General features: G+C 52.1%; 1 protein-coding gene across 1 annotated transcript in view; it reads right to left on the reverse strand.

The window, feature by feature from the left end:
* The window catches only part of IPO4 (importin 4), a 35,470-nt gene that overhangs the window by 1,932 nt on the left and 7,403 nt on the right, over nt 1–26,135 (reverse strand). Inside the window, 24 exon segments of the mRNA XM_048518280.1 lie at nt 760–829; nt 1,761–1,869; nt 4,043–4,175; nt 4,680–4,888; nt 5,386–5,511; nt 6,224–6,280; nt 7,331–7,524; nt 7,686–7,791; nt 9,128–9,185; nt 10,578–10,655; nt 11,333–11,451; nt 12,821–12,932; nt 13,065–13,188; nt 15,213–15,326; nt 16,672–16,785; nt 19,766–19,895; nt 20,572–20,585; nt 20,588–20,679; nt 20,955–21,064; nt 21,159–21,212; nt 22,912–23,073; nt 23,182–23,265; nt 24,584–24,685; nt 25,272–25,337. Coding sequence (XP_048374237.1) covers nt 760–829; nt 1,761–1,869; nt 4,043–4,175; nt 4,680–4,888; nt 5,386–5,511; nt 6,224–6,280; nt 7,331–7,524; nt 7,686–7,791; nt 9,128–9,185; nt 10,578–10,655; nt 11,333–11,451; nt 12,821–12,932; nt 13,065–13,188; nt 15,213–15,326; nt 16,672–16,785; nt 19,766–19,895; nt 20,572–20,585; nt 20,588–20,679; nt 20,955–21,064; nt 21,159–21,212; nt 22,912–23,073; nt 23,182–23,265; nt 24,584–24,685; nt 25,272–25,337 — 2,537 coding nt within the window.

The raw sequence follows: 26,135 nt of genomic DNA on the forward strand, positions 1-26,135 counted from the left end.
TAGATAACCAGGAGCAGCGGCGGCGCAGAAGGTTAAGAGCTCGTGTATCTAATCTGGAGGAACCGGGTTTGATTCCCAGCTCTGCCGCCTGAGCTGTGGAGGCTTATCTGGGGAATTCAGATTCAAGCCTGTACACTCCTCAAGCACCACGCCAGCTGGGTGACTTTGGGGCTAGTCACAGCTTCTCGGAGCTCTCTCAGCTCCCACCCACCTCACAGGGTGTTTGTTGCTTGAGGGGAAGGGCAAGGAGATTGTCAGCCCCTTTGGAGTCTCCTGCAGGAAGAGGAAGGGGGGATATAAATTCAAAACGCATGCCTTGCTGCTTGTGCTGCTGCTGCTTATTATTATTATTATTATTATTATTATTATTATTATTATTATTATTATTATTATTATTATTCCCCGCTCTGCCACTTGAGCTGTGGAGGCTTATCTGGGGAACCAGATTAGCTTGGGCACTCCAACACATGCCAGCTGGGTGACCTTGGGCTAGTCGCAGTTCTTCCGAGCTCTCTCAGCCCCACCCACCTCACAGGGTGTTTGTTGTGGGGAGGGGGGAAGGAAAAGGAGCTTGTGAGCCACCTTGAGTCTCCTTGCAGGAGGAGAAAGGGGGGGATATACATCCAAACTCTCCTTCTCGGAGCCAGATGCCCCTGAGAAGTTCAGGCCGGGCACAAAGATTTGGGCGAGAAAACCGAACCCCGATTATTTCTCCCAGCACCCCATGAAAGCCGCATTTGGCAACTGGAGAGCTGGTACCTGCCGGGACGTCCTCGATCCCCAGGACACGGCTGCAGGCTTGCAAAAGGTCTCCTATCAGTTGGAGCACCTGGAAATAGAAGGCAGAAAGACCGAGTTTCCCCTAGCAGTGCGAACCTCTACAGCAGAAAACAAACGAGGGGAAAAAAAAACCCACAACCCTTTTTGCCTTCCTGGGATCCTCCATCCTGCAATTCAGAGCAATTTCTGGGCTGGAAATAACTTTTGCCGTTTTTCCACGTTTCTTCCAGCTCTGGATTGTCCTGCATTGGCCACCTATGGAAACTTCTGGGGATTCAGAAGACAGAATAGCCCTGTATACACTGCCAATGCTCTAAAGCAGGGGTCTGCAACCCGCGGCTCTTTTGTCCTTGTGCTGCGGCTCCGCGTGGGTTGGGTCCTCTCAACCTCCTTTGGAGAGTCGCCCTAAGGGTTAATGGGAAAGAGTCCCCATTCCTAGAGAGGCACAGCCCGAGACAGCTATCCCAAGCCACTTGTGGCTTTCCCCTGCTCCCAGCGAGCTGCCTGGTTGGCTACGATGGCGGTAGACCGGCGTAGCACCGTGGCCGTTTCATAACAAACTATAATTGTTTTATACAAAAGCTGGCGCTGCAGCATACGCCTGACGCCAAGACGCTACGCCGCACGACAAGACGCCTGACGCTATGCCTTATATGCCCTGCACACATCTAATAATAATACACACACACACAGAAAGTGTTATCGTCATTTTAAATGTCAAAAGGTATTTGCGGCTCCAAGTGTTTTCTTTTCCATGAAAAACAGATCCAAATGGCTCTTTCGGTGTTAAAGGTTGCCGACCCCTGCTCTAAAGGGCTTGGGGGGGAACCTCATTTGACCTTGTTTTGGGAAGCAAGTTCTAGTCCTTAAGGCGGCCGAGATAGTATTTCAGCTAGCTGGATCAGCCTTGAGACGCTCCGCAGGGCTCAGAGAAGCAGGTCAGGACGCAGGCCCCCGAGGCCCGGCAATTACTGCAGTACCTGCTAGAGGGATTGTGTGTTCATATATGAAGCTGAAGCAATGGAAAACGGTCTTGTATTCTTCCTGATCCTCCTTCAGGGGAAGAGCGCGGAGCAAGAAGGGGAAAATCTATAGGGGAAGTACAGAAGAACACAAACTGAACATGAGTCAGCCGTGTGATGCAGCGGCTAAGAAAGCCAATGCGATTCTGGGTTGCATCACTAGGAGTATAGTGTCTAGATCAGGGGTAGGGAACCTGCGGCTCTCCAGATGTTCAGGAACTACAATTCCCATCAGCCCCTGCCAGCATGGCCAATTGGCCATGCTGACGAGGGGCTGACGGAATTCGTAGTTCCTGAACATCTGGAGTCCCGCATGGGCTCCCTTAATCCGGACTCGAATCGGGTGTAATTGTACCTCTCTATTCTGCACTGGTTAGACCTCACCTGGAATACTGTGTACAGATCTGGGCACCACAATCCAAGAAGGACATTGACAAGCTGGAACGGGTCCAGAGGAGGGCTACCAAAATGGCGAAAGGTCTCGAATCCGTGCCCTACGAGGAAAGACTCGGGGCATCCTGGGCTGCTGCTCTGTGTTATAAACTCCCAGCAAGAGTCTGCGGCTCATGTGGAGGAGTGAGGAATCGAACCTGGTTCTCCAGATTAGAGCCCACTGCTCTTAACCTCTTAACTCTGACATTCTACTGCCCCCCACTGAAACTGAAACTGAGGCTGCCTGTTTTCCATCTTTTTCCATCTTGGTTGGGCATGATTTCCTGATTCCATCGCGGGCCCTGCCTACTCCCTCCCTTTCTTTTGGCCTTCAGATCGGGCGCCTGTTTTTAACAACTTCTGTTTTAAACAACTTCTGTTGTTTTAATCTATATTTGTTGTTAGTAACTGTTGCTTAAGTTTTAATGGGTTTAAGTTTTATGTTGTTTTGATTTGCTGTCTTGGAGAACAGCCATACTGTGAGCCGCCTCGAGCCCTTCGGGGATGAGGCGGCCTATAAGTTTAATAAATAACAACAACAACCACAACCACAACAACAACAACAACAACTGGGATCTGGATTGTGTTGTGCTAACGGCACTCATCCCTCTTTCATTTTCTCACTGTCTCCTTGCCTATACTATGTAGAGATTCAGAATGCGCTCTTATCAGCACCTATGGCCTTGAAGAGCAACAGCTAGTACATTCCCCCGCAGAACTCTGGCTGGGCATTTGGGAAGGAAGAAGGGTGGAACGGTGAACATAAATTGGGTTTGTGGGAAGCCAAACCTCAGTACTGGCTGTCTCTCTGCATGGACAAACCGCTGTCTGTCAATAAAAGCTTCTGACTAAAATCACTGAACTCAGCATTGGTAACCGATTTGGGACTTGGCATTACTCCAGTATACTGCAAACTGTTCTTAAATGCTACAATCCACCCGGCAAATGGAGTGCCAAGGAGTTTCTTCCAGAATTATTAGCCACCCCCAGGGACTAGCGCTGCTGCTCCAGAGACTAGGACCAGGAGTACCCTGTTTCCCCAAATATAAGACATCCCCTGAAAATAAGACATAGTAGAGGTTTTGCTGAAGTGCGAAATATAAGGCACCCCCCGAAAGTAAGACGTAGCAAAGTTTTTGTTTGGAAGCGTGCCCGTTGAACAGAACACAGAAAAATAAGACCTCCCCTGAAAATAAGACACAGCGCATCTTTGGGAGCAAAAATTAATATAAGACACTGTCTTATTTTCGGGGAAACACGGTAATGGGCTCAAGGTGCAGGAAAAGAGATTCCACCTAAACACCAGGAAGAACTTCCTGACCGTCAGGGCTATTTGACAGTGGAATGCACTGCCTTCGGAGCATGGTGGAGGTTTGTAAACAAAGAACATAAGAACAAGCCTGCTGGATCAGACCAGAGTCCATCTAGTCCAGCTCCCTGCTACTCGCAGTGGCCCACCAGGTGCCTTTGGGAGCTCACATGCAGGAGGTGAAAGCAAGGGCCTTCTGCGGCTGCTGCTGCTCCCGATCACCTGGTCTGTTAAGGCATTTGCAATCTCAGATCAAAGAGGATCAAGATTGGTAGCCATAAATCGACTTCTCCTCCATAAATCTGTCCAAGCCCCTTTTAAAGCTATCCAGGCTGGATGAACATATCTCGGGAGTGCTTTGATTGTGTGTCCCTGCATGGCAGGGGGTTGGACTGGATGGCCCCTCTGGTCTCTCCCAACTCTATGGTTCTATGCATCAGGGAAGCCCCTGGCTCCTCCTGCAACCTTCTTCCCAGACGGGGCACTTCCCCATTCTCACCTGCCCGATGGGAACCCCTCCAGGGTTGGCCATCACCATCCGTGCCCCAGCCCCGCAGACGTTGTCCGCCACCCGGCTGTCGTGTTCCTGAGCAATGAGGTCGGACAGAAGGCCCAGAAGCTTCGGGTAATGACTGTGCCGGACGGAGGAAAGGTTAAGGGGAAAAAAACCAAGAGGGCAGCAGCTGGCAGGGAGCGGGGCAGAAGTTGGACCCCTGCCTTTCCCGGCCACGGAGCAGCCCTGGTCTCCTCGCCGGTGAATTCCACCAAAGGACACACGGGGAAAGAGGCAGGACGGAGCCTTTGCTGAAATTTAAACTGGTCAGAAATTTGCTGAAATTTAAACTGGTCAACTGGTCAGAAAGGTCACCCAGCTGCCATGTGTTGGAGTGCACAAGCTAATCTGGTTCCCCAGACAAGCCTCCACACCTCAAGCGGCAGAGCGGGGAATCAAACCCGGTTCTCCGGATAAGAGTGCACCTGCTCTTAACCTCTACCTGTGACAGTGCTAGCTGCTCCCCCGTAATTCCTTCATTGTGACGCATGCAAACTGTGCTGGGGAATGGGGCAAAGTCAGTACCAAACCTTGCTAGGTCCCTCCCCTCTTCTTTTCCCTGCCGCCTTGGCGAGAAGGATACTCGTACACGAATTCTCCACCGTGTTCCGCCAGCACGCCCAGCCCAAAGACGGCGTTGCTGCGCACCTCCTTGTCCGCGTCGTGGGCTGCACCCATCAACAACGGCACCAAGCGTGGCACGAAGGAGCTGGACGCCCGGCCCAGGCCCTGGATGGCTTCTGCTATCGTGCCCACCGCAAAGGACTTGTCCGAGGCCGAACAGCTGGGCTTCTGGAGAGGACGTGGGGGGGGGGGTGCAGGGGAGGAGAGAACCTTATGAATTCTCAGAGGGGGGAAGAAGAAGAAGAAGCAGCAGCAGGAGGAGGAGGAGGAGGAGGAGGAGGGGGGGAGGGGGAGGGGAGGGGTGGTGGTGGAGGAGGAGGAGGAGGAGGAGGAGTTTGGATTTATACCCCACCTTTCTCTCCTGTAAGGAGACTCAAAGGGGCTCCAAACTTCTTTCCCTTCCTCTCCCTACATTAGAGTGCACCTGCTCTTAACCACTGTGGGGCTGAAAGAGTTCTGAGAGAACTGGGACTAGCCCAAGGTCACCCAGCAGGAACGTGGGAGTGCAGAAACACATCTGGCTCACCAGATAAGCCTCCGCCACTCGGGTGGAGGAGCGGGGAATCAAACCCGGTTCTCCAGATTAGAATGCAGACGGGGAAGGAAGCAAGGTTACCACCCCCAACCAGCCACGGGTAGCGATCGGAGCAGGTCCCCGGACTAACCATCTTCTTGATGAGTAAGTGAAGGAAGCCGGCGAAATAAGGGGCGAAGACGTCTCCGCCGACCGCTTCGGCAAAGGCGGGAATCGCTTCCCCAGCAAACTCAATCAGCATCGCGTCGTATTCCGCCTGTCAGGTGAGCAGAGGGTGACAGTGGGAGGAGCCCAGAGACAGAGCAGTGAGGAGAAAGACCAGCTGCCCAATTCCCCGCTTCCCACTCAAACCTTTGAGGGAAGACCTGCCTCCCAGTGGTGGGATCCAAAAATGTTAGTAACAGGTTCCCATGGTGGTGGGATTCAAACTGTGGCGTAGCGCCAATGGGGATGGGCGGGGCACGACGGGGGCGTGGCCGGGCATTCTGGGGGGGGGGACTTCCTGGGTGGGGCTGTGGCAAGGACGCAGCCGTCAATGTGCCTGTCCTTGGGCGGGAAACGAATGCACGCAGGCGCAGGCTGCCACACACGCCGGTGCACCTCCTGCTAGACTGCTTCCAGTTCTGCGCGCTACTGCTGAGAGGAGGGGCGTAACTAAGGCCAAAATCACGTGGCAAAATCACCAATTAGTCACCCTCTCTCGGCACACACAAACAATTAGTAACCTACTCTCGGGAACCTGTGAGAACCTGCTGGATCCCACCTCTGCCGCCTCCCTTCAAAACCTGCCCACCGGCCTCTGCAGCCCAACATGACCCACCTTTCCGCAGAAGGAAGACCCTCCTTCCCAAAGGTGCTGACTCCCGAGCGCGCCTGTGAGACACCTTCCCCCCACTGCCAGCGCTTCTCAAGGGAAGCTGCCAGGCGAGGAGCAAGGGATTCTGGGAGTCACGGAGCCCCACACTCACCTCTTCCTCCGCCTCCCCCTCCTCATCTTCCTCCACGTCGTCATCTTGGCAGGCCGTCTGAAAAGGGATGTTTAAAAAAAAATGAGCAAAAAGACTAATGATGACAATGCCCAAAAGATGTCAAAAAGGATATTGAAGAGATAGAAAAAGTGCCGAGAAGGGCAATGAGGATGATTGAGGGACTGGAGCACCTTCCTTATGAGGAGAGGCTGCAGCGCTTGGGACTCTTTAGTTTGGAGAGGAGACGGCTGAGGGGGGATATGATTGAAGTCTATACAATTATGCATGGGGTAGAAAATGTTGACAGAGAGAAATTTTTCTCTCTTTCTCACAATACTAGAACCAGGGGGCATCCGTTGAAAATGCTGGGGGGAAGAATTAGGACTAATAAAAGGAAACACTTCTTCACGCAACGTGTGATTGGTGTTTGGAATATGCTGCCACAGGAGGTGGTGATGGCCACTAACCTGGGTAGCCTTAAAAGGGGCTTGGACAGATTTATGGAGGAGAAGTCGATCTATGGCTACCAATCTTGATCCTCCTTGATCTCAGATTGGAAATGCCTTAGCAGACCAGGTGCTCGGGAGCAGCAGCAGCCGCAGAAGGCCATTGCTTTCACCTCCTGCAGGTGAGCTCCCAAAGGCACCTGGTGGGCCACTGCGAGTAGCAGAGAGCTGGACTAGATGGACTCTGGTCTGATCCAGCAGGCTAGTTCTTATGTCCTTATGTGATGGTAAAGCAAGTTTGGATTTATATCCCCTCTTTCTCTCCTGTCAGGAGACTCAAAGGGGCTCATAATCTCCTCTCCCATCCCCCTCCACAACAAACACCCTGTGAGGTGGGTGGGGCTGAGAGAGCTCCGAAGAACTGTGACTACTGTGAACTGGTTTGGAGTGCACAAGCTAATCTGGTTCACCAGATAAGCCTCTGCCACTCAGGTGGAGGAGTGGGGGAATCAAACCTGGTTCTCCAGATTAGAATCCAACCGCTCTTAACCCTCACCTCAGGGCATGGAGATGCCGGCCCCGGCCTCGCCTCCTGCCACACCCACCTCTGCTTTGGAAAGGGAGAGAGGGCCAGAGCAAAGGTGTCCGAGGGGGAACTTACCTTCTTCTCCAGCACCTCTCGGATCACCCGGCACAGCTCCGCCAGGTGCCCGGGCGCCCGGAAGGCCTCTTGCCGGCACACCTTCACCAGCTTCACCAGGGTCTCCAAAATGTCCATGACCACCTGGCGTTCCTTGTCCTCCCTGATTCCCTTGACGTAGGCGGGCAGCACCCGGGAGAGCAGCGTCTGCAGGGCTAGGGAGGAGAGGGAACGGTCCAGTTCAGGGACAGGACTTCCTACAGGACAGGGGAAGCCCCTGCTGATCTCGCCCGATCCCCTTCTCCTCCCCTTCTGCCAGACTGAGGAGGCCTTGAGCTCCTCTTCCCTCCTTCCACCCCTCCCGTCGTTCGCTCACCGGCACCGTTGGGCTCGGACGGATCCCGCTCGCAAACCTTATGCAACGAGATGCAGAATTGCCCCAGAGCAGTGAAGGCAGATTTCCTCACACCGACATGGAAGCACTGGAAATGGAAAGAATTATTATTATTATTATTATTATTATTAATTCAATTTAATAAACCGCTCTCCCCCAAAGGGCTCAAAAGAAGAAGAAGAGGAGTTTGGATTTATATCCCCCCTTTCTCTCCTGCAGGAGACTCAAAGGGGCTGACAATCTCCTTGCCTTTCTCCCCTCACAACAAACACCCTGTGGGGTAGGTGGGGCTAAGAGAGCTCCGAGAAGCTGTGACTAGCCCAAGGTCACCCAGCTGGCGTGTGTGGGAGTGCACAGGCTAATCTGAATTCCCCAGAGAAGCCTCCGCAGCTCAGGCGGCAGAGCTGGGAATCAAACCCGGTTCCTCCAGATTAGATACACCAGCTCTTAACCTCCTATGCCACTGCTGCTCCCCGCTTTCTCTCCTGCAAGAAGACTCAAAAGGGGCTGACAGTCTCCTTTCCCTTCCCCCCTCCCCTACAACAAACACCCTGTGAGGTGGGTGGGGCTGAGAGAGCTCTGAAGAACTGTGACTAGCCCAAGGTCACCCAGCTGGCATTGGTTGGGAGTGCACAAGCTAATCTGGTTCCCCAGATAAGCCTCCACAGCTCAAGCGGCAGAGCGGGGAATCAAACCCGGCTCTCCAGATTAGAGTGCACCTGCTGTTAACCACTACGCCACGCTGGATATTGAAGGCCTGGTGGCCCAAACACACCTCCCCTGCGCCGGCTCCCTATTCCAAATCCTCGAACTACCATTTCCTGCCCCACACTCTACTGTCCCTCTTCCAATCCAACCTTCGCTCATTTTCCTTTCCTTCTGTTTGCTCCTTGACTTTTACTGCAGCTGCACCAAGTTACTAGGAAGCCGGTGCGGCGTAGTGGTTAAGAGCAGGCGGACTTTAATCTGGAGAACCGGGTTGGATCCCCCACTCCTCCACATGTGCAGCAGACTCTTATCTAGTAAACTGCATTTGTTTTCCTGTTCCGCCGTATGAAGCCTGCTGGGTGACCTTGGGCCAGTCACAGTTCCCTCAGAACTCTCTCGGCCCCACCCACCTCACCAGGTGTCTGCTGTGGGGAGAGGAAGGGAAAAGGAGTTTGTCAGCCACCTTGAGTCTCCTCACAGGAGAGAAAAGTGGAATAGCAATACAAATTCTTCTTCTTACTGGCACGTAAGGATGCCCTTTTCAGGATCCCCCCACTTGGCCTTGGACAAATACCCGCTTCCTGTATATGAGGAGGGGCTTTTCACACGGCTTCGCACCCTGCAGGGTCTCTTCTGTCCCAAGTCATGCCCTCCCCACCCCGCAATTTGCCTGCCTGATCCTAGATCCTGGATGTCCACCTCTGGCCACCCTTTACCTCCAACAGTTTGAAGACTTCTTGGAAGCAATTCTCCATGAAAGGCAAGAAGGCCAGGCTGCAAGGGCAGGAAAGAACAGCATTAGGGTAGGAGGAAAGTTTTCACCTCGGTCTACCAGCAACTGAGCTTAGGGGGTCTGACTGTACAACACACACCACACACCCACACACCACACCCACACCACACACACCCACAACACACCCACACCACACAACCACAGCACCCACACACACACACTACACACCACACACACACTCACAACACACTCACAACACCCACACACCCACCCCGGCCCCCTTTTTGCAATTTGCTTTCCCCAACAAAACACAGTAAAGGAATAATAATAATAATAACAATAACAACAACAACAACAACAACAACAACAACAACGGCGACCCAAGGTAAGATTTCGTTATTTACTTTATTATTTTATTACCCAATTCTTTCCTGGCTAACGCCAGGGTCCGAACAGCTTACGCACAATATAAATTAAGACGCCACATCTAGAGTCGTAATAATTTAGGTTAAAAACATTAACTGGTTAATTATAATAAAACACAGTAAAATTAAGAAGATGACATCAAATATCAAAAGGCTAAAATCCCGCACCCCAACTTCTTGTCAAACTCCAAATAATTAATCACTGAGAGGGGAAGGGGGACTTTGAAAAGGTGAAGAACACGTGAAGAATAGGTTAAGTTTGGAAGGCCAGCAAGTGAGCCTGCACATATAGCAGTGATGGCGAACCTTTTTGAGACCGAGTGCCCAAATTCAACCCAAACCCCACTTATTTATCGCAAAGTGCCAACACAGCAATTTAACCTGAATGCTGAGGCTTCAGTTTAGAAAAAACGTATTAGCTCCCTCTTCCTCTGCCCCACCCGCTCGAGCAGAGGTCAGTCTGTTCAATGTGCACGCACATTGTGTTCAGTGGCCCAGGCCAGCCTAGATGTGTGTGTGTGTGTGGGGGGGGTGGGTGATTTTCCACCCCCCCCCCACGATGAACTCTGTGCGCACGTGCCCACAGAGAGGGTTCCAAGTGCCACCTCTGGCACCCGTGCCATAGGTTCACCATCACTGACATATAGGTTGCCTCAACCAAACACCCAGTGGAACATCTCTGCTTTACAGGCCCTACAGAACTGTTTAAAGTGTACCAGGTGCATCCTTGGGTGGAAAAATATATTTGACTGCTGCCTTTGACTTATTGAGGAGCACCTGAAGAATCCGACCCCCCTTCGTATGCGCCAACCTACCTCACCTGAACAGGCCACGGACAGCATCGCCGACGTGATCGTATCACCACACAGCCAGGGATCTCATCGGGTGACTTCCTCTCTGCCTCACCTCCCCCCAGAGTTATTGCCGTGAGGGAAAGGAAGACAGGAGAAGCGCCCCGGGTTCCTTGACGGAAGGGTGGGCCGCAAATGCGACGGGGGGGCCACGTACCTGGAGTTGACTGCGATCTCTCCCAGGGACGAGCAGGCGTCTTCTTTCTCATCCATGAAGGCGTTTCCCACACTCATCCTGTGAAGGACGGGGCAGATAGAGCGGAAGAGTTGGGCCAAACCTTATGCTGAGAGAAGCTGTTTAGGTGCGGTTCTTTCCAGATTTACACCCTGGAAATCTGGTGGGTCGTTAAGATGCTACTGGATTCCAACCTTGGCGGCCTCCTACTCCACGTCCAACCAAGGGCAGCCCTTGGCCTAGCGAAATTTTCTCAGCCTCCCTCCCCCAGTCCGACACCACAGGTTAAGAAGAAGAAGAAGAAGAAGAGTTTGGATTTATATCCCCCCTTTCTCTCCTGCAGGAGACTCAAAGGGGCTTACAATCTCCTTGCCCTTCCCCCCTCACAACAAACACCCTGTGAGGTAGGTGGGGCTGAGAGAGCTCCGAGAAGCTGTGGCTAGCCCAAGGTCACCCAGCTGGCGTGTGTGGGAGCGCACAGGCTAATCTGCATTCCCCAGATAAGCCTCCACAGCTCAGGCGGCAGAGCTGGGAATCAAACCCGGTTCCTCCAGATTAGATACACGAGCTCTTAACCTCCTACGCCTAACCCCAAGGTCCCATCCTGACCTAACCCCAGGGTCCCATCAAAACAAAACGCCTCCCTCATCTTTGACATCCGGCTTCAACGTTGGTAAGAGGCCCTCAAAGATAAATTTCCCAGCAACCCCCACTAAGTCCCGGAATTGGTTAAGCACCCCGTCAGCTCCGAATCGTCGTCCTCTTCTTCATCGGTCAGGCTCTCGTCTCCCTCCACCTCAGCTTCCTCTTCCTCATCGTCGAACAAGAGGAAGGAGCTGCCGGTGCCGTAGTGCGGCTGCGCAAAACGAAAAAGAAGAAGGGTTTGGATTTAAGTCCCCCTTTTCTCTCCTGTAAGGAGACTCAAGGTGGCTGACAAGCTCCTTTCCCTTCCTCTCCCCACAACAGACGCCTTGCGAGGCAGGTGGGGTTGAGAGAGTTCTGAGAGAACTGGGACTAGCCCAAGGTCACCCAGCAGGAATGCAGGAGTGCGGAAACACATCTGGTTCACCAGATAAGCCTCCGCCACTCAGGCGGAGGAGTGGGGAATCAAGCCCGGTTCTCCAGATTAGAATCCACCTGCTGTTTGTGTCTGTTTTGTTATCAGATCATAAGCATAAGCATAAGAAGAAGAAGAAGAGTTTGGATTTATATCCCCCCTTTCTCTCCTGCAGGAGACTCAAAGGGGCTGACAATCTCCTTGCCCTTCCCCCCTCACAACAAACACCCTGTGAGGTAGGTGGGGCTTATATTCTCAAGAAGCTGTGACTAGCCCAAGGTCACCCAGCTGGCATGTGTGGGAGTGTACAGGCTAATCTGAATTCCCCAGATAAGCCTCCACAGCTCAGGCGGCAGAGCTGGGAATCAAACCCGGTTCCTCCAGATTAGATACACAAGCTCTTAACCTCCTACGCTACTGCTGCTCCAAAAAATAAGCATTTTATTGTCATTGTGCACGCACAACGAAATTTACAGCAGCATTCCTCGATGCACACAATTTCAGACTCATACCCCATCCTCACTTTCCCCCTTCCTCCACCCATCCCTACACAGCCCCCCCAAACACATCCACATCGGTTAATGGAGTTCAGCATCGCCACAGCTCTAGAGTAGAAGCTGTCTCTAAGCCTCTGTCCTAGTTTCTGATAGACCTGTATCGCCTGGCCGGATGGTAAAAGTTCAAAAGAGAGTGTGCTGGACGAGGCGGGTCTCTCAGGAATATTTTGGGCTTCTTTAGGCTTCGGAATTATAGAGTTCTTTCCAAGGAGGGGAGAGGGCAGCCGAGCAATCCTCTGCAGTGCAGTAGCGATCACCCTTTGGAGCGCCTTCCTATCTGCCACTGTGCAACTGGAGAACCATACACAGATGCAGGAGGTTAAGACACTCTCTATAGCACGGCGGTAAAAGGACACCGGGAGTTTTCCATTCAGTTGTTGTTTCCTGAAAAGTCTCAGATAGTACAGTCTTTGCTGGGCCTTCTTAGCCATCGCGGCAGTCTGTACATCCCAGGTCAGGTCCTCTTTAATCATAACGCCGAAAATTCAGAGAAGTTACCAAGAGGCAGGTAGACAAGCACAGATCCCAATCTTCCCCCTTCCCCAGTACACAAAGTGTCTAGCCCTCCCGGCTGCAGAGTCGAGATTTGGGAAAGGTTACATCGCTCTTACCTCGATGCCCTCGGTAGACTTGAGAGAACAGAGCATCAGGGAAGTGATCCGGGGCAGATACGGTGCGATGGAATCCTCCATCACGAGGGACAGCGAGGCGAAGAGGCTGTACCTGAGCAAAGAGACCCGCCTCCAGCATCCGTATTTTGAAGCTGACAGCCCCACGCGTCATCGCAGTGTCAAACGATCGGCCCACATGAGTTAAGATCAAACAGCTACAAATCCAGCCCGGTCACTGACTCACGTGCATCTCCGCAAGTCGGGGTCGTCCACTTGGTCACAGAGGTCCAGGCCGAGCTGGCAGCACTTCTCAGCCAGCGGCAGAAAGACTTCCTTGTCCATGGAGCCAGCCAAGATGGCCAGCGTCTCTGGAGAGAAGAAGAAGAGTTTGGATTTATATCCCCCCCTTTCTCTCCTGCAGGAGACTCAAAGGGGCTGACAATCTCCTTTCCTTCCCCCCTCACAACAAATGCCCTGTGAGGTGGGTGTGGGCTGAGAGAGCTCCCAAGAACTGTGACTAGCCCAAGGTCACCCAGCTGGCATGTATTGGAGTGCACAAGCTAATCTGGTTCATCAGAGAAGCCTCCACAGCTCAAGCGGCAGGGCGGGGAATCAGGTTAGAGTTCACATGCTCTTAACCACTACGCCACGCTGGCGATTGAGGGAATCAAGCGTGAAGGCGTGGCCATGGAGGCAAGGGGCGGGGAGCTCACTGCCGTTTCCTTCCTTGCTTCCACCCCACCTTTCGCCCTTCACTGTAAGCATTTATGTCTGGACTTTCTGCTGCCGCCTATCAACCCATCTTGCGAGACAACACAGAATTAAAATGTGTCAAAAGCAAAAAAAGACACACACCCCAACCCCCACATCTTTAAACCTCACAGTAGGACAGTTTTGGGCCCCCTGAAAGGTTCTATAATCTTCTCCACCGCTGGAGTAGATCTAAATCTATTTGTAACGTATAAAAGGTTTTAAATCCAGGGTGGTATAATGATTAGAGCACCAGATTAAAAGACTGGGTTTAAATCCCCTCTCAATCATACAGATCCCTGAGTAAGCTACATAGCTTGGGACAGGGGCATTTGAAGGACAGTCTTTTCCCAAAAACTCCTGCCCAGGAATCGAGATCACAGGAAGAGCCCCTTCTGACTGTCCCACCAATCAAAAAAAGCTGTTGTGGTGGGAACGTGAGACAGGGCCTTTTCAGGGGCAGCCCCTCAATTAGGTGTTCCTGGCCCCCTCGCTTTCAATCTTTTATGAAGAAGCTGAATACAGTTTTATTAGCACTGCATTTGGAACCAGGGGGCATTCATTGAAAATGCTGGGGGGAAGAATTAGGACTAATAAAAGGAAACACTTCTTCACGCAACGTGTGATTGGTGTTTGGAATATGCTGCCACAGGAGGTGGTGATGGCCACTCACCTGGATAGCTTTAAAAGGGGCTTGGACAGATTTATGGAGGAGAAGTCGATCTATGGCTACCAATCTTGATCTGCCTTGATCTCAGATTGCAAATGCCTTAGCAGGCCAGGTGCTCAGGAGCAGCAGCAGCAGCAGAAGGCCATTGCTTTCACCTCCTGCAGGTGAGCTCCCAAAGGCAACTGGTGGGCCACTGCGAGTAGCAGAGTGCTGGACTAGATGGACTCTGGTCTGATCCAGCAGGCTTGTTCTTATGTTAGGCAACCAGTAGTCCTAAATTGTGGTTTTAAATTTTGAGTTTTTAAAAATATATTTTAGGTAGTTTTGTCTATGCTGTCAGCTGCTGCGAGATCTGTAAGGAAGATACAGGAATAATAAATGTTTTAAATAAACAAACACCCTGGTGTCATCCGTCGTTTCAGCCTCGCTGACATCACAGGGTCGTTGTGAGATTGTGTGTGCGTTCGGTGGGAGGGAGGGAAGGATACCAAATGCTACCTTTGAGCTCCAGGGAGGAAGAGCAGGATTAAAACAACAACTTGTTGGTTTACCTCCAATGTTAAATACTAATTAACTAATTTAAGGATTTACGAATCGAATAGAAATTTTTTTATTGATATTGAGATTATTAAGTATAAGACCCTTAATCGGAAGTCAATTTGTTTTTATTTTTACTTTTTTAAAATTTTTACTTTTTTCTCTCCTTTTCCTTTCTTTTTGCTTATACATTTATGGCTGTGGTGGGATTTTATATATGTTATATATATATAACATAATATATATATATATTTTCCTCTACTAGTGATATGGTATTCTTGGAGTAAGTAATTTGATTAACATAATTATACAAAGTAAATTAAGATAGAGATAAATTGTTGTACGAAATGTAAATTTTTATTTTACTTGGTGATTTATGTAATAAAAATTGTTAATTAAAAAAAAAAGCAATAACTTGGGAAATCCTTGGCTTACCGACAGATTGAATCTGGACTGCTCGGAGGTCTTCTCGGGTGGTCAGCAGGTAGCCTGTCAGATGGTCCATAATTGCTTGGAAGTAAGGTAGGAGTGTTCCCCGGGCAGCCTGGGCTAGACAGAGGCAGGGAAGGAGGTGAGGTCTGGATCAGGAATGGATCCAGAAGGTTCCAGCTATCGGTCCCTGAAATCAAAGTCACTTTGCCTAACCCTTCCTCATCTACTGGGATCCAGGAATCCCAATTCCCTGCAACTATTCCCATCTTGATTTTTTAAGGAGCAAACTCAGGAACAATAGAAAAAAAACCTGAAGAACACGGGAGCATCAGAAGGTGCTATCCCAGAGTTTGAGAACTTCTGGCACAAGAAGAAGAGTTTGGATTTATACCTTGTCTTTCCCTCCTGCAAGGAGACTCGAGGTGGCTTCCAAACTTCCCTTCCTCTCCCCACAACAGGTACTGTGTTTCCCCGAATATAAGACAGTGTCTTATATACTCTTGCCCCAAAGACAGCCATGTCTCATTTTCAGGGATGTCTTATTTTTTTCTGTGTGTCTCTGTTAAATGTCGGCATGCTTCCAAACAAAAACTTTGCTATGTCTTACTTTTGGGGGATGCCTTATATTTTGCACTTCAGCAAAACCTCTACTATGTCTTATTTTTAGAAGATGTCTTATATTCAGGGAAACAGGGTACCTTGTGAGGTAGCTGGAGCTGAGAGAGTTCAGAGGGAACTGTGACTAGCCCAAGGTCACCCAGCAGGCTTCATGTGGTGGAGTGAAGAAGAAGAGGAGTTTGGATTTATATCCCCCCTTTCTCTCCTGTAGGAGACTCAAAGGGGCTGATAATCTCCTTGCCCTTCCCCCCTCACAATGAACACCCTGTGAGGTAGGTGGGGCTGAGAGAGCTCTGAGAAGCTGTGACTAGCCCAAGGTCACCCAGCTGGCATGTGTGGGAGTGCACAGGCTAATCTGAATTCCCCAGATAAGCCTCCACAACTCAAGCGGCAGAGCTGGGAATCAAACCTGGTTCCTCCAGATCAGAGTGCACCTGCTCTTAGCCACTACGCCACTGCTGCGTGGAAACAAATCCGGTTCACCAGATAAGAGTCCGCAGCTCATGTGGAGGAGTAGGGAATCGAACCCGGTTCTCCAGATTAGAGCCCACCCTTAAATATCACAGCACGCTGTGGGCAAACGGTCACAGTGACTTCCTTGCACCTTTCTAGCAGTGCTCAGAGCCTCAGCCTCCAAAGGAGATTGCCACAGAAAATGGAACTGAAATGCCGCCCAGAAAATATGGATTCCTAAACACAGCCCCCTGCCCCGTTCCTCAACCTCCTGTGCAAAGGGATCCTGGGCCCACCCCCTTGCTCCTGAGAATTCCTCCAACTGCACCACGGCTGCTCCGTGTCTTTGAAGGAACGCTCTAGCCATGGGTATGTGGGCTGGGGCATTTACCAGTGGCTCCAATGGCACTGACGACCAGCTCCTTGGTCCTGGGGCTGCCAGGGGAACTCAAGGTGGTGAGCATGCGCTCCATCAGGGCTGGCAGGTAGGGAGCAATCTTGTCACCTGTGAGGAGGAAGAACAGAAGGATTGGGGCCTGAGCAGGAAGGGAGGAAAACAGACACAGGTAGGCGGTGCCCGTTCCTGGGGTCCTGGCTGAAGAAGAATTTGGATTTATATCCCCCCTTTCTCTCCTGCAGGAGACTCAAAGGGGCTTACAATCTCCTTGCCCTTCCCCCCTCACAACAAACACCCTGTGAGGTGGGTGGGGCTGTGAGAGCTCTGAGAAGCTGTGACTAGCCCAAGGCCACCCAGCTGGCGTGTGTGGGAGTGTACAGGCTAATCTGAATTCCCCAGAGAATCCTCCACAGCTCAGGCGGCAGAGCGGAGAATCAAACCCAGTTCCTCCAGATTAGATACATGAGCTCTTAACCTCCTACGCCACTGCTGCTACGCCACTGCTGAGGCGACTCCCTTCCCCTTCCTCCCAGAGGTTCAAGGGGGCAGCAATGATTCACGCCACCCCCTCCTCCAAATTGACAATGTAAAGGGAAGCAGGTTGCCAATTCCAAGTTGGGGAATTTCTGGAGATTTTTGGGGACAGAGTAAGGAGCTCAGCAGGAAATAATAATAATAATGATGATGATGATGATGATGATGATAATAATAATAATAATAATAATAATAATAATAATAATAATAATAATAATAAGAAGAAGAAGAAGAAGAAGAAGAAGAAGAGGAGGAGGAGGAGGAGGAGTTTGGATTTATATCCCCCCTTTCTCTCCTGTAGGAGACTCAAAGGGGCTGACAATCTCCTTGCCCTTCCCCCCTCACAACAAACACCCTGTGAGGTGGGTAGGGCTGAGAGAGCTCAGAGGAGCTGTGACTAGCCCAAGGTCACCCAGCTGGCGTGTGTGGGAGTGCCCAGGCTAATTTGAATTCCCCAGAGAAGCCTCCACAGCTCAAGTGGCAGAGCTGGGAATCAAACCCGGTTCCTCCAGATAAGAGTGCACCTGCTCTTAGCCAATATGCCACTGCTGCTTACCACCACAAACTCCGCCCCTCAAACCCGCCATCTTTTTTTTTTTTTAACAGAGAAACAGATCCCTGTCGGCTGGAGATCCTTTGTAATTCTTGCACATCCACTCCAATTCAGATGGAGATCTGGAAGTTGGCAACTCTAAGAGGAGAGGCTGCCAAACTTTTTTAGCACCCCCCCACACCCTTGCTGAGAGACTCGGGTTCGAATCCTACTACAGAGGCTCTCTGGGTAGCCTTGAGTCTCCCACACTCCCTCAGCCTCTGGAGCAAGCAGGAAAATGAAATGAGGTGACCCTCCAAGGCAGGGGTCAGGAACCTTTTACACTCAAAGAGCCATTTGGACCCATTTTCCCCGGAAAAGAAAACTCATGGAGCCGCAGATACTTTTTGACATTTAAAATGAAGATAGCACTGTGTATTTTGGTTTTTTACCTTTATGCTTTGTATAAAGCAATTATAGTGTGTTGCTTATGAAATCCATGAAGTGCTACTGAGAAAAATATTTTTTATTTATGTAAAGAACACACTTTAACATTTTGAACTTGGGAAAAAAATAACAAAAACACATTGAGTTGAAGGTCTCTTTCAAATCCTCATATCGCCTTTGGGTCTTCAAAGCGTAACAGAGCTCTGACCTGAATTTAAAAAAACAAATTGGAAAACCACTATAAACAATGAAAGGAATATTTGCAAAATATCTGTATAAATATTTATTTTACCTGGTTAATGGGGCTTCTGCTCCTGAACCTCTGGGCGCGACAGCCAGCCTGCAAATCGGGACTGTACGATGTCACCTTCATCTTCAGCAGGACTGTAAGCTGTCATCTTTTGAGCTGTCATCTCCACCCCTGCTTCTTTATTGCATCGCCAGGCCCCGAAGGCCAAAGGCCCCTCGGAGGTTGGGAGTTCTCCCATCCCTGCTCGGTCGCCACCAACCCACCTATAGCTCACCGGCCAAAAGCAGGAGGCAGTCTCTCTCCCTCCCCGCTTCTTTGCTGCATCGCCAGCCCCGAGCGCCTACAAAGGCCCCTCGGAGGCTGGGAGTCGACCCCTCGCCTCGGTCGGCCACCAACCCACCCAGCTCACCGGGCCAAAAAGCAGGAGGCAGTCTCTCCCTCCCCGCTTCGTTTTGCTGCACGCCAAGGCCCCCCGAAGCCAAAGGCCCCCCCTCGAGGCTGGGAGTCGCATCCCTGCCTCGGTCGGCCACCAACCCACCCAGCTCACCGGGCCAAAAGGAGGCAGTCTCTCTCCTCCGCCTGCTTCTTTGCTGCACACTGCGCCCCGAAGCCAAAGGCCCCCCCCAAAGGGGCAGCCAGCTGGGAGCCGCTCTCGTTCGCTCGGTCGCCTCACCACCTACTCACCTCGCCTTGGGCTGGAAAGTTCCTCTCTGCTCATGAATTGCCATGCTCATGTGGGCTGCTCGCTCCGGGCGGGGATCTCCGCTGCTCCCAGACAAGCCAATGGGAGCTGGAAGGCCCCAGGAAGGGGCAGGCACCACCAGGAGCCATCTCCCCACCCGCCTTTGCCTTTGCTCCTGCTAAATTGCCTGAGCTGTTAACTCCCCGGCCGCCTCTCGCAAGCAAACGGAGCCGCAGAAGCCCAGGTAGGGACAGCCACGGAGAGCCGCACTATGGGCAGGGGAGGCCGCACGCGGCTCGGGAGCCGCGGGTTCCCGACCCCTGCTCCAAGGAAACCAATCATTGGGATAATTTTGCTGTGGCCCCCACAGAGGACGGGGAAGGGCGCTCAAGTACGTTGGCCAACTCTGGATCGAAACATGGGGAGGACAGGCGTTTCAACTTCAGTGGGGACAGGAGTCAGCCCCCTCACCAAAGCAGCGCTTTTCCCACAGGAAATTATCTCAAGTCCAGAGATCCGCTTCTAATTCTGAGAGATCTCCCAGGCTTCACCTGAAGCTGGCAACTGTACTGAAGCTGCTGTCGGGCTGCATCGACCCCCTCGATCCTCGGGCTGGGCATGGCTGGCTTGGGCCGGGCCTTACCGAGGTTCTCCACAAAGTTCTCCAGGGCGTAGTAGGCTTTGGCCAAGTGGCTGGTGTGGGCCAGCTCCACCCCCTCCAAGTAGCGCAAGAGCAACGGCATGATCTCGTCAGAGTAGCGAGCGATGTCCGGCTGGGCGGGAGAGAGACAGAGACGGGTCAGCCCCTCTGCTGGTGGGTCTGCAGTTTGGCAGAGAGGCGTTGGCCGTGCAGAGGCTAGAGAGGATGCTGGAAGCCACGCGTCAAATCCCTGCTTGGCCAAAGAAGACCGGGTGACTACTAAAATTCGCAATAATCCACACTGAGCTACTTTCTGCTTCACTTGGGCATCGGACCAGACCAGACCGGGAGCCGCTGGGCCCCTTCGCCATTTTCTCAGCAAGTTTCTTTCTCCGTCCAGGAATGGAACTGCCTGTGCCAAGCCCCCCCTCCCCTCCAAAGTCCTGGTCCCAGTGGCATCCCTTCCTTGACTTCTCACCAGCTTGTGAAGAAGAAGAAGAAGAAGAGGAAGAGGAGGAGTTTGATTTCTTATATCCCCCTTCTCTCCCCTCAAGAGGAGACCTGGGGAAGGGGCTGGATTAATCTCTTGCCCTTCCCCTCACAACAAGCACCTGAGGTGGGTGGGCTGAGAGAGCTCCGAGAAGCGGTGACTAGCCCAAGGACACCCAGCTGGCGTGTGTGGGAGTGCCCAGGCTAATCTGAATTCCCCAGAGAAGCCTCCACAGCTCAGGCGGCAGAGCAGGGAATCGAACCCCATTCCTCCAGATTATATACATCGGTTTTAGCCTCCCCAAGGCACTTGCTTCTACCTGCAGGTTCTCAGAAACTGCCCTAGAGAAGAGGGCTGCTGCTATACACTACCCTGGCTGTCGTCCGACAGGGCCCGGCAAACCACTTGCAGCATGGGCTGAAGGTACCTGGGAGGGGGCAGGAGGCAGGCAGAAGAGACACACACACAAGGTGACCTCCGGGGCGGCCGCGCTCTCTCAACCGGGACAGCTCTTGTAAGAACAAAACAGCCACGACCCACCCATGTGGGGCTCCACCCCCGTCACAGGCTGTGAAACCCGCAGACTGAGAACGCTGCCCCCCTCCCGGGCAGGGGCAGAGATTCCCCAGTTCAGGGTTCAGCCGCAGCACAAACCCACTCTGGGGACGGGCTCCCCTCCCGCCTTCCCGGAAGGGCACGTACTTGTTCCGGATGTGATCCCCGCAGCCTTCCGCCAGCACCGCCAAACACATGAGGCCAGCTTTGCGATGGTAGGGGTTGGGGCTCAAGAGCGCAGGCTCCATCAGAGGCGTCTGCGGGGAAAGTGCAGGGGTGTGCTCGAACCCAGCTCCCTGCTCCTCATCCTTCCAGCTCCACTCCGCCTCTGCACTTCCTCTCAAGACTCACCAGCTGCGGGAAGAGCTTCTCCGGGGGAAGATGGAGCGCCAACATATCCACTACCTGCCCAGGAGAGGGGGGGAGGGAACAACATGTTTATTTATTTTCCTTATTAGCAAGATCTTTATTCCACCTAAGGGCCGCCCAAGCAGCTAACCGATTCAAACATACAAACGAAAACCTCGTCTTCAAAGCCACTGAAACCGTCCTACAATGACGCCCTCGAAGCAACGCAAAAACCAGGGCTTAAAATTACAATAAAAGAGAAAAACAACGGGGAGGAGAGAGGGACTATTGGAGGCCAGTTTAAACAGAAAGGCTGAAAATGGTCCATGCTCTGCCAGGAGTGAACAGACTAGATCCCATCAGCCCCTGCCAGCATGGCCAATTGGCTATGCTGGCAGGGGCTGATGGGAATTGTAGTCCATAACATCTGGAGTGCCAAAGGTTCGCCACCACAGCCCTACGAGGAGAGACTTAGGGAGCTGGGGGTGTTTAGCTTGGTGAAGAGAAGGTTAAGAGGTAGCAGGATAGCCCTGTTTAGATATTTGAAGGGATGTCGTGTTGGTGAGGGAGCAAGCTTGTTTTCTGCGGCTCCAGAGACTGGGACCAGGAGTCATGGGTTCAAGGGGAAGGAAGAGAGATTCCACCCAAACATCAGGAAGAACTTCCTGACCGTCAGGGCTGTTCGACAGTGGAAGGCACTGCCTCCTTTGGAGTTTTTTTAAGAGAGGCTGGATGGCCATCTGTCAGGAGTCGGACTTGATGGCCCTTGGGGTCTCTTCCAATTCTATGATTCTAAGACAGCAATTGAAGGGACCAGATGAGTCTCCCGAAGGAGAGACTTGTGGGATTTTTGTGCCGCGACGCAGAAGGCCTTGTTGTGGGTTGCCACCCGCCTAAACACAGAAGTTGGGGTCACCCGGAGGAGGGCCACTGAAGAAGAAGAAGAGTTTGGATTTATATCCCCCTTTTCTCTCCTGCAGGAGACTCAAAGGGGCTGACAACAGTGGTGGGATCCAAAAATTTCAGTAACAGGTTCCCATGGTGGTGGGATTCAAACTGTGGCGTAGCGCCAATGGGGCTGGGTGGGGCACGACGGGGGCGGGGCATTCCTGGGCGGGACGCAGCCGCTGCGCCAGTCCTTGGGCGGGAAACGAATGCACGCAGGCGCAGGCTGCCACGCACGCCGGTGCACCTCCTGCTAGACTGCTTCAAGTTCTGCGCGCTACTGCTGAGAGGAGGGCCGTAACTAAGGCAAAAATCACGTGGCAAAATCACCCATTAGTAACCCCCTCTCGGCACACACAAATTATTTGTAACCTACTCTCGGGAACCTGTGAGAACCTGCTGGATCCCACCTCTGGCTTACAATCTCCTTTCCCTTCCCCCCTCACAACAAACACCCTGTGAGGTGGGTGGGGCTGAGAGAGCTCCGAGAAGCTGTGACTTGCCCAAGGTCACCCAGCTGGCGTGTGTGGGAGTGCCGAGGCTAATCTGAATTCCCCAGAGAGGTGTACGATCATACTGGATTACTGGGGGAGGCAGAGGAGAACAGAATGCTGGGATACAATGAGAAATGGTAGTGAAGTAAATTGGGGGAAGATGGGTCTGAAAGAAAAAAGAGGACAAGAGCAGGGCATGCTGGGATTGTCAGAGGAAGAGGCAGCCAGGCTGGGGGACAGAGAGCACCCGGGGCACAGTGGGGGCAGAACAAGCTGGGTGGGAGGACAGCACGACCCCTCCCCACCCCTGGGAGGACCTGGGCCGCGAAGTGCTTGGGCGTCTGGACTTCGGCTTGGTCCTCAATGTCCTCTTCGGTCAGCTCATCCTCAGCGTCCATTTGGCCCGGGGGCGGCTCCGCACTCATGATGGGGAAGAGGGCGTTTAGGATGGGCGACAGCAGCTTGTGCTTCAGGATGGCCTGCGGGGCAGGAAGGAGACGGGTGCTCTGAGGGGGGCGGGCGGGAGGACCCAGAAGGGCAGAGGCGGCTGGCTGGCTGGAAGCCAGGAAGGCCCCGCGGCCTCTTACCTTGCCCTTGAGTTTGATGAGGAAGCTGATGCAGGACAAGGCTTTCACCCGGAGGTTGTCACCCAAGGCTGGATTAGAGGCCACCTGAGGAAAAACAGGGCCCGGCTGAACCACTGAAGCTCGGATGCACCTCCGAAGCAGGAGGGGGCAGAACACAGAAGAAGAGTTTGGATTTATATCCTCCCCTTTCTCTCCTGCAGGAGACTCAAAGGGGCTGACAATCTCCTTGCCCTTCCCCCCTCACAACAAACACCCTGTGAGGTGGACGGGGCTGAGAGAGCTCCGAAGAACTGTGACTAGCCCACCCAGCTGGTGTGTGCGGGAGTGTACAGGCTAATCTGAATTCCCCAGATAAGCCTCCACAGCTCAGGCGGCAGAGCGGAGAATCAAACCCGGTTCCTCCAGATTAGAAACACGAGCTCTTAACCTCCTACGCCACTGCTGCTCCTTGAGGGGCTGTGCAATTTTTTGTTTTAAAAATGTGACTTTGGTGCCAGCTGCAGCACGGCGCAAGGATCTTCTCTGCATGGCTGGAGGTCAGCCGTGGTAATTCTGCGGTGGCTAGCTGAGGTAGGTGGGGATGAGGGAGCTCCAAAGAACTGTGACTAGCCCAAGGTCACCCAGCTGGCATGTGTTAGGAGTGCACAAGCTAATCTGGTTCACCAGATAAGCCTCCACAGCTCAAGCGGCAGAGCGGGGAATCAAACCCGGTTCTCCACATTAGAGTGCACCTGCTCTTAACCACTACACCACAGCAGGAAACAACTCGCAGGAGACTTCAATTCTGGGATCTCCCCGGTTCAAAAGTCAGCTTCACCCACAGTTCGGCAAGCTGCTCTCTCTCTCTCTGTCTCTCCGCCTCAGCCCTCTATTTGCTATATAGCAGTGGTGGCGAACCTTTGGCACTCCAGAAGTTATGGACTACAATTCCCATCAGCCCTTGCCAGTATGCCCAATTGGCCATGCTGGCAGGGGCTGATGGGAATTGTAGTCCATAACATCTGGAGTGCCAAAGGCTATATAGGGATAACGTCAGCCTACCTTACAAGACTGTTGTTTGGGATATAAGGCAACATATGTAGGCAGGCAGAGATTTAGGGCTTGTTATTTTATTCTTGTTTTAACTGGAATGTTTCCCCCCTGACTGTCACCGCAGGCCGTGTTGAACCACAAGGAACGGCAGGGTATAAAAGTTTTAATAAATAAAATAAATTAGTAAAATCAATCCTGTTATTACTAAGACCGAAATATGCACACAACTTCTCTCAAACTCCAGCCCCCTCTTGTGTTTTCTTCTCCCTTCTCAGTTATCTGGCTAGAACGAGACCTTTGCAGACACAACCTCGTAACGGGGAGAAAAGATACCGAGGGGAGGAGCCGCCCTTGGCTCCGCCCCACTCACCTCAAGGCAGAAGCCAACGACCTCCGAGAGATGCTGCACAATGATGGACACTTCGGTCTCCATGAGTTCGTCGAAGACCTCCATCGCTTCGCTGGCTTGGGCCTAAACGAGAGAGGAAGACGAGGTCCCCTCCGGTTTCTCCCCCCTACGAAGATGCAGCCTTCGTCGTAGCCCCATCCCAGTCAGGCAGAATGGGACGTCTTGACTGACAGCCCACATACTGCCAAATGTCACACTACAGACATCCTCATTCAGAATGGGATAGTCTTGCCAGAATGGTAGAACACAGTTAGAAGAAGAAGAGTTTTGGATTTATATCCCCCCCCTTTCTCTCCTGCAGGAGACTCAAAGGGGCTGACAATCTCCTTGCCCTTCCCCCCTCACAACAAACACCCTGTGAGGTAGGTGGGGCTGAGAGCTCCGAGAAGCTGTGACTAGCCCAAGGTCACCCAGCTGGCGTGAGTGGGAGTGTCCAGGCTAACCTGAATTCCCCAGAGAAGCCTCCACAGCTCAGGTGGCAAAGCTGGGAATCAAACCCGGTTCCTCCAGATTAGATACACGAGCTCTTAACTTCCTACGCCACTGCTGCCATGGTGTGTGGCCCGTTTCTCCCACACACCCTCACCCAGGCCCAAACACACTCCATCAATAACCCCCACACTGACTTTACACACGCGCAAGCCCCTACCTCATTGACACGGATCAGTTCCCGGACGGCTGCTATCAGTTTGGGCACCATTGAAGACATCAGGTTCTGGGGGAGGGGAGAGAGAAAATCGGGGCCAGGGGTCCCAGGCAGAAGGGAAGGGGGAGAAAACTGTCAGCGACACATTGCACAGGGAGATGTGATCGAGAAATGAAAAATAAATCAAATCCAAATCCAAAACCTTTATTAGGCATAAAACCGGTGTGTGTCAAGAATTCCAAAGGTCATTATTGCACAACTTGCAGTACACAGAGTCAAAATATAGCCACAGCTTCAGAGATTTCAACATTAGAGTTATTTTGAAGCTTAGCCATTTTTATCTTATCAGAAAGGAGCATAAATCCTGTTGGTAATACAGATCTCAAATCAGTTCTGATGTTGTTGTATTTTGAACAGTGTAGCAGAATATGAGAAAGTGAATCAGTTGTATCAGGACAAAATCGACAGCAACGCTCCTTTTGTGGAATATTAGAGAAGCGGCCTTGAAGATGTACTGACAGAAAAGAGTTACACCTTGCTCAAGTCATGACCCATCTGCAATTGTAATTAACAAGTTGTTCCAGGTATATAGCAGGGCTAGCTTTCTGAAAAATAAACCATGGGCCCAAGAACCAAAAAAAAAAAAAAAAGGACTGCACAGCTGTTGTCATCGGGCATTTGAGGCTGGGAGGATTTTGAAAAAGCAGTTTGCCTCCAATTGGTTTTTTTGCAAAGAAGAAAAAGAGGAGGAGGAGTTTGGATTTACACCCCACCTTTCTCTCCTGTAAGAAGACTCAAGCTGGCCTACAAGTTCCTTTCCCTTCCCACCCCCTTGTGAGGTAGGTGGGACTGAAAGAGTCCTGAGAG

This window comes from Sphaerodactylus townsendi, linkage group LG15 (genome assembly GCF_021028975.2).
Source record: "Sphaerodactylus townsendi isolate TG3544 linkage group LG15, MPM_Stown_v2.3, whole genome shotgun sequence".
Classification (NCBI taxonomy): Eukaryota; Metazoa; Chordata; class Lepidosauria; order Squamata; family Sphaerodactylidae; genus Sphaerodactylus; species Sphaerodactylus townsendi.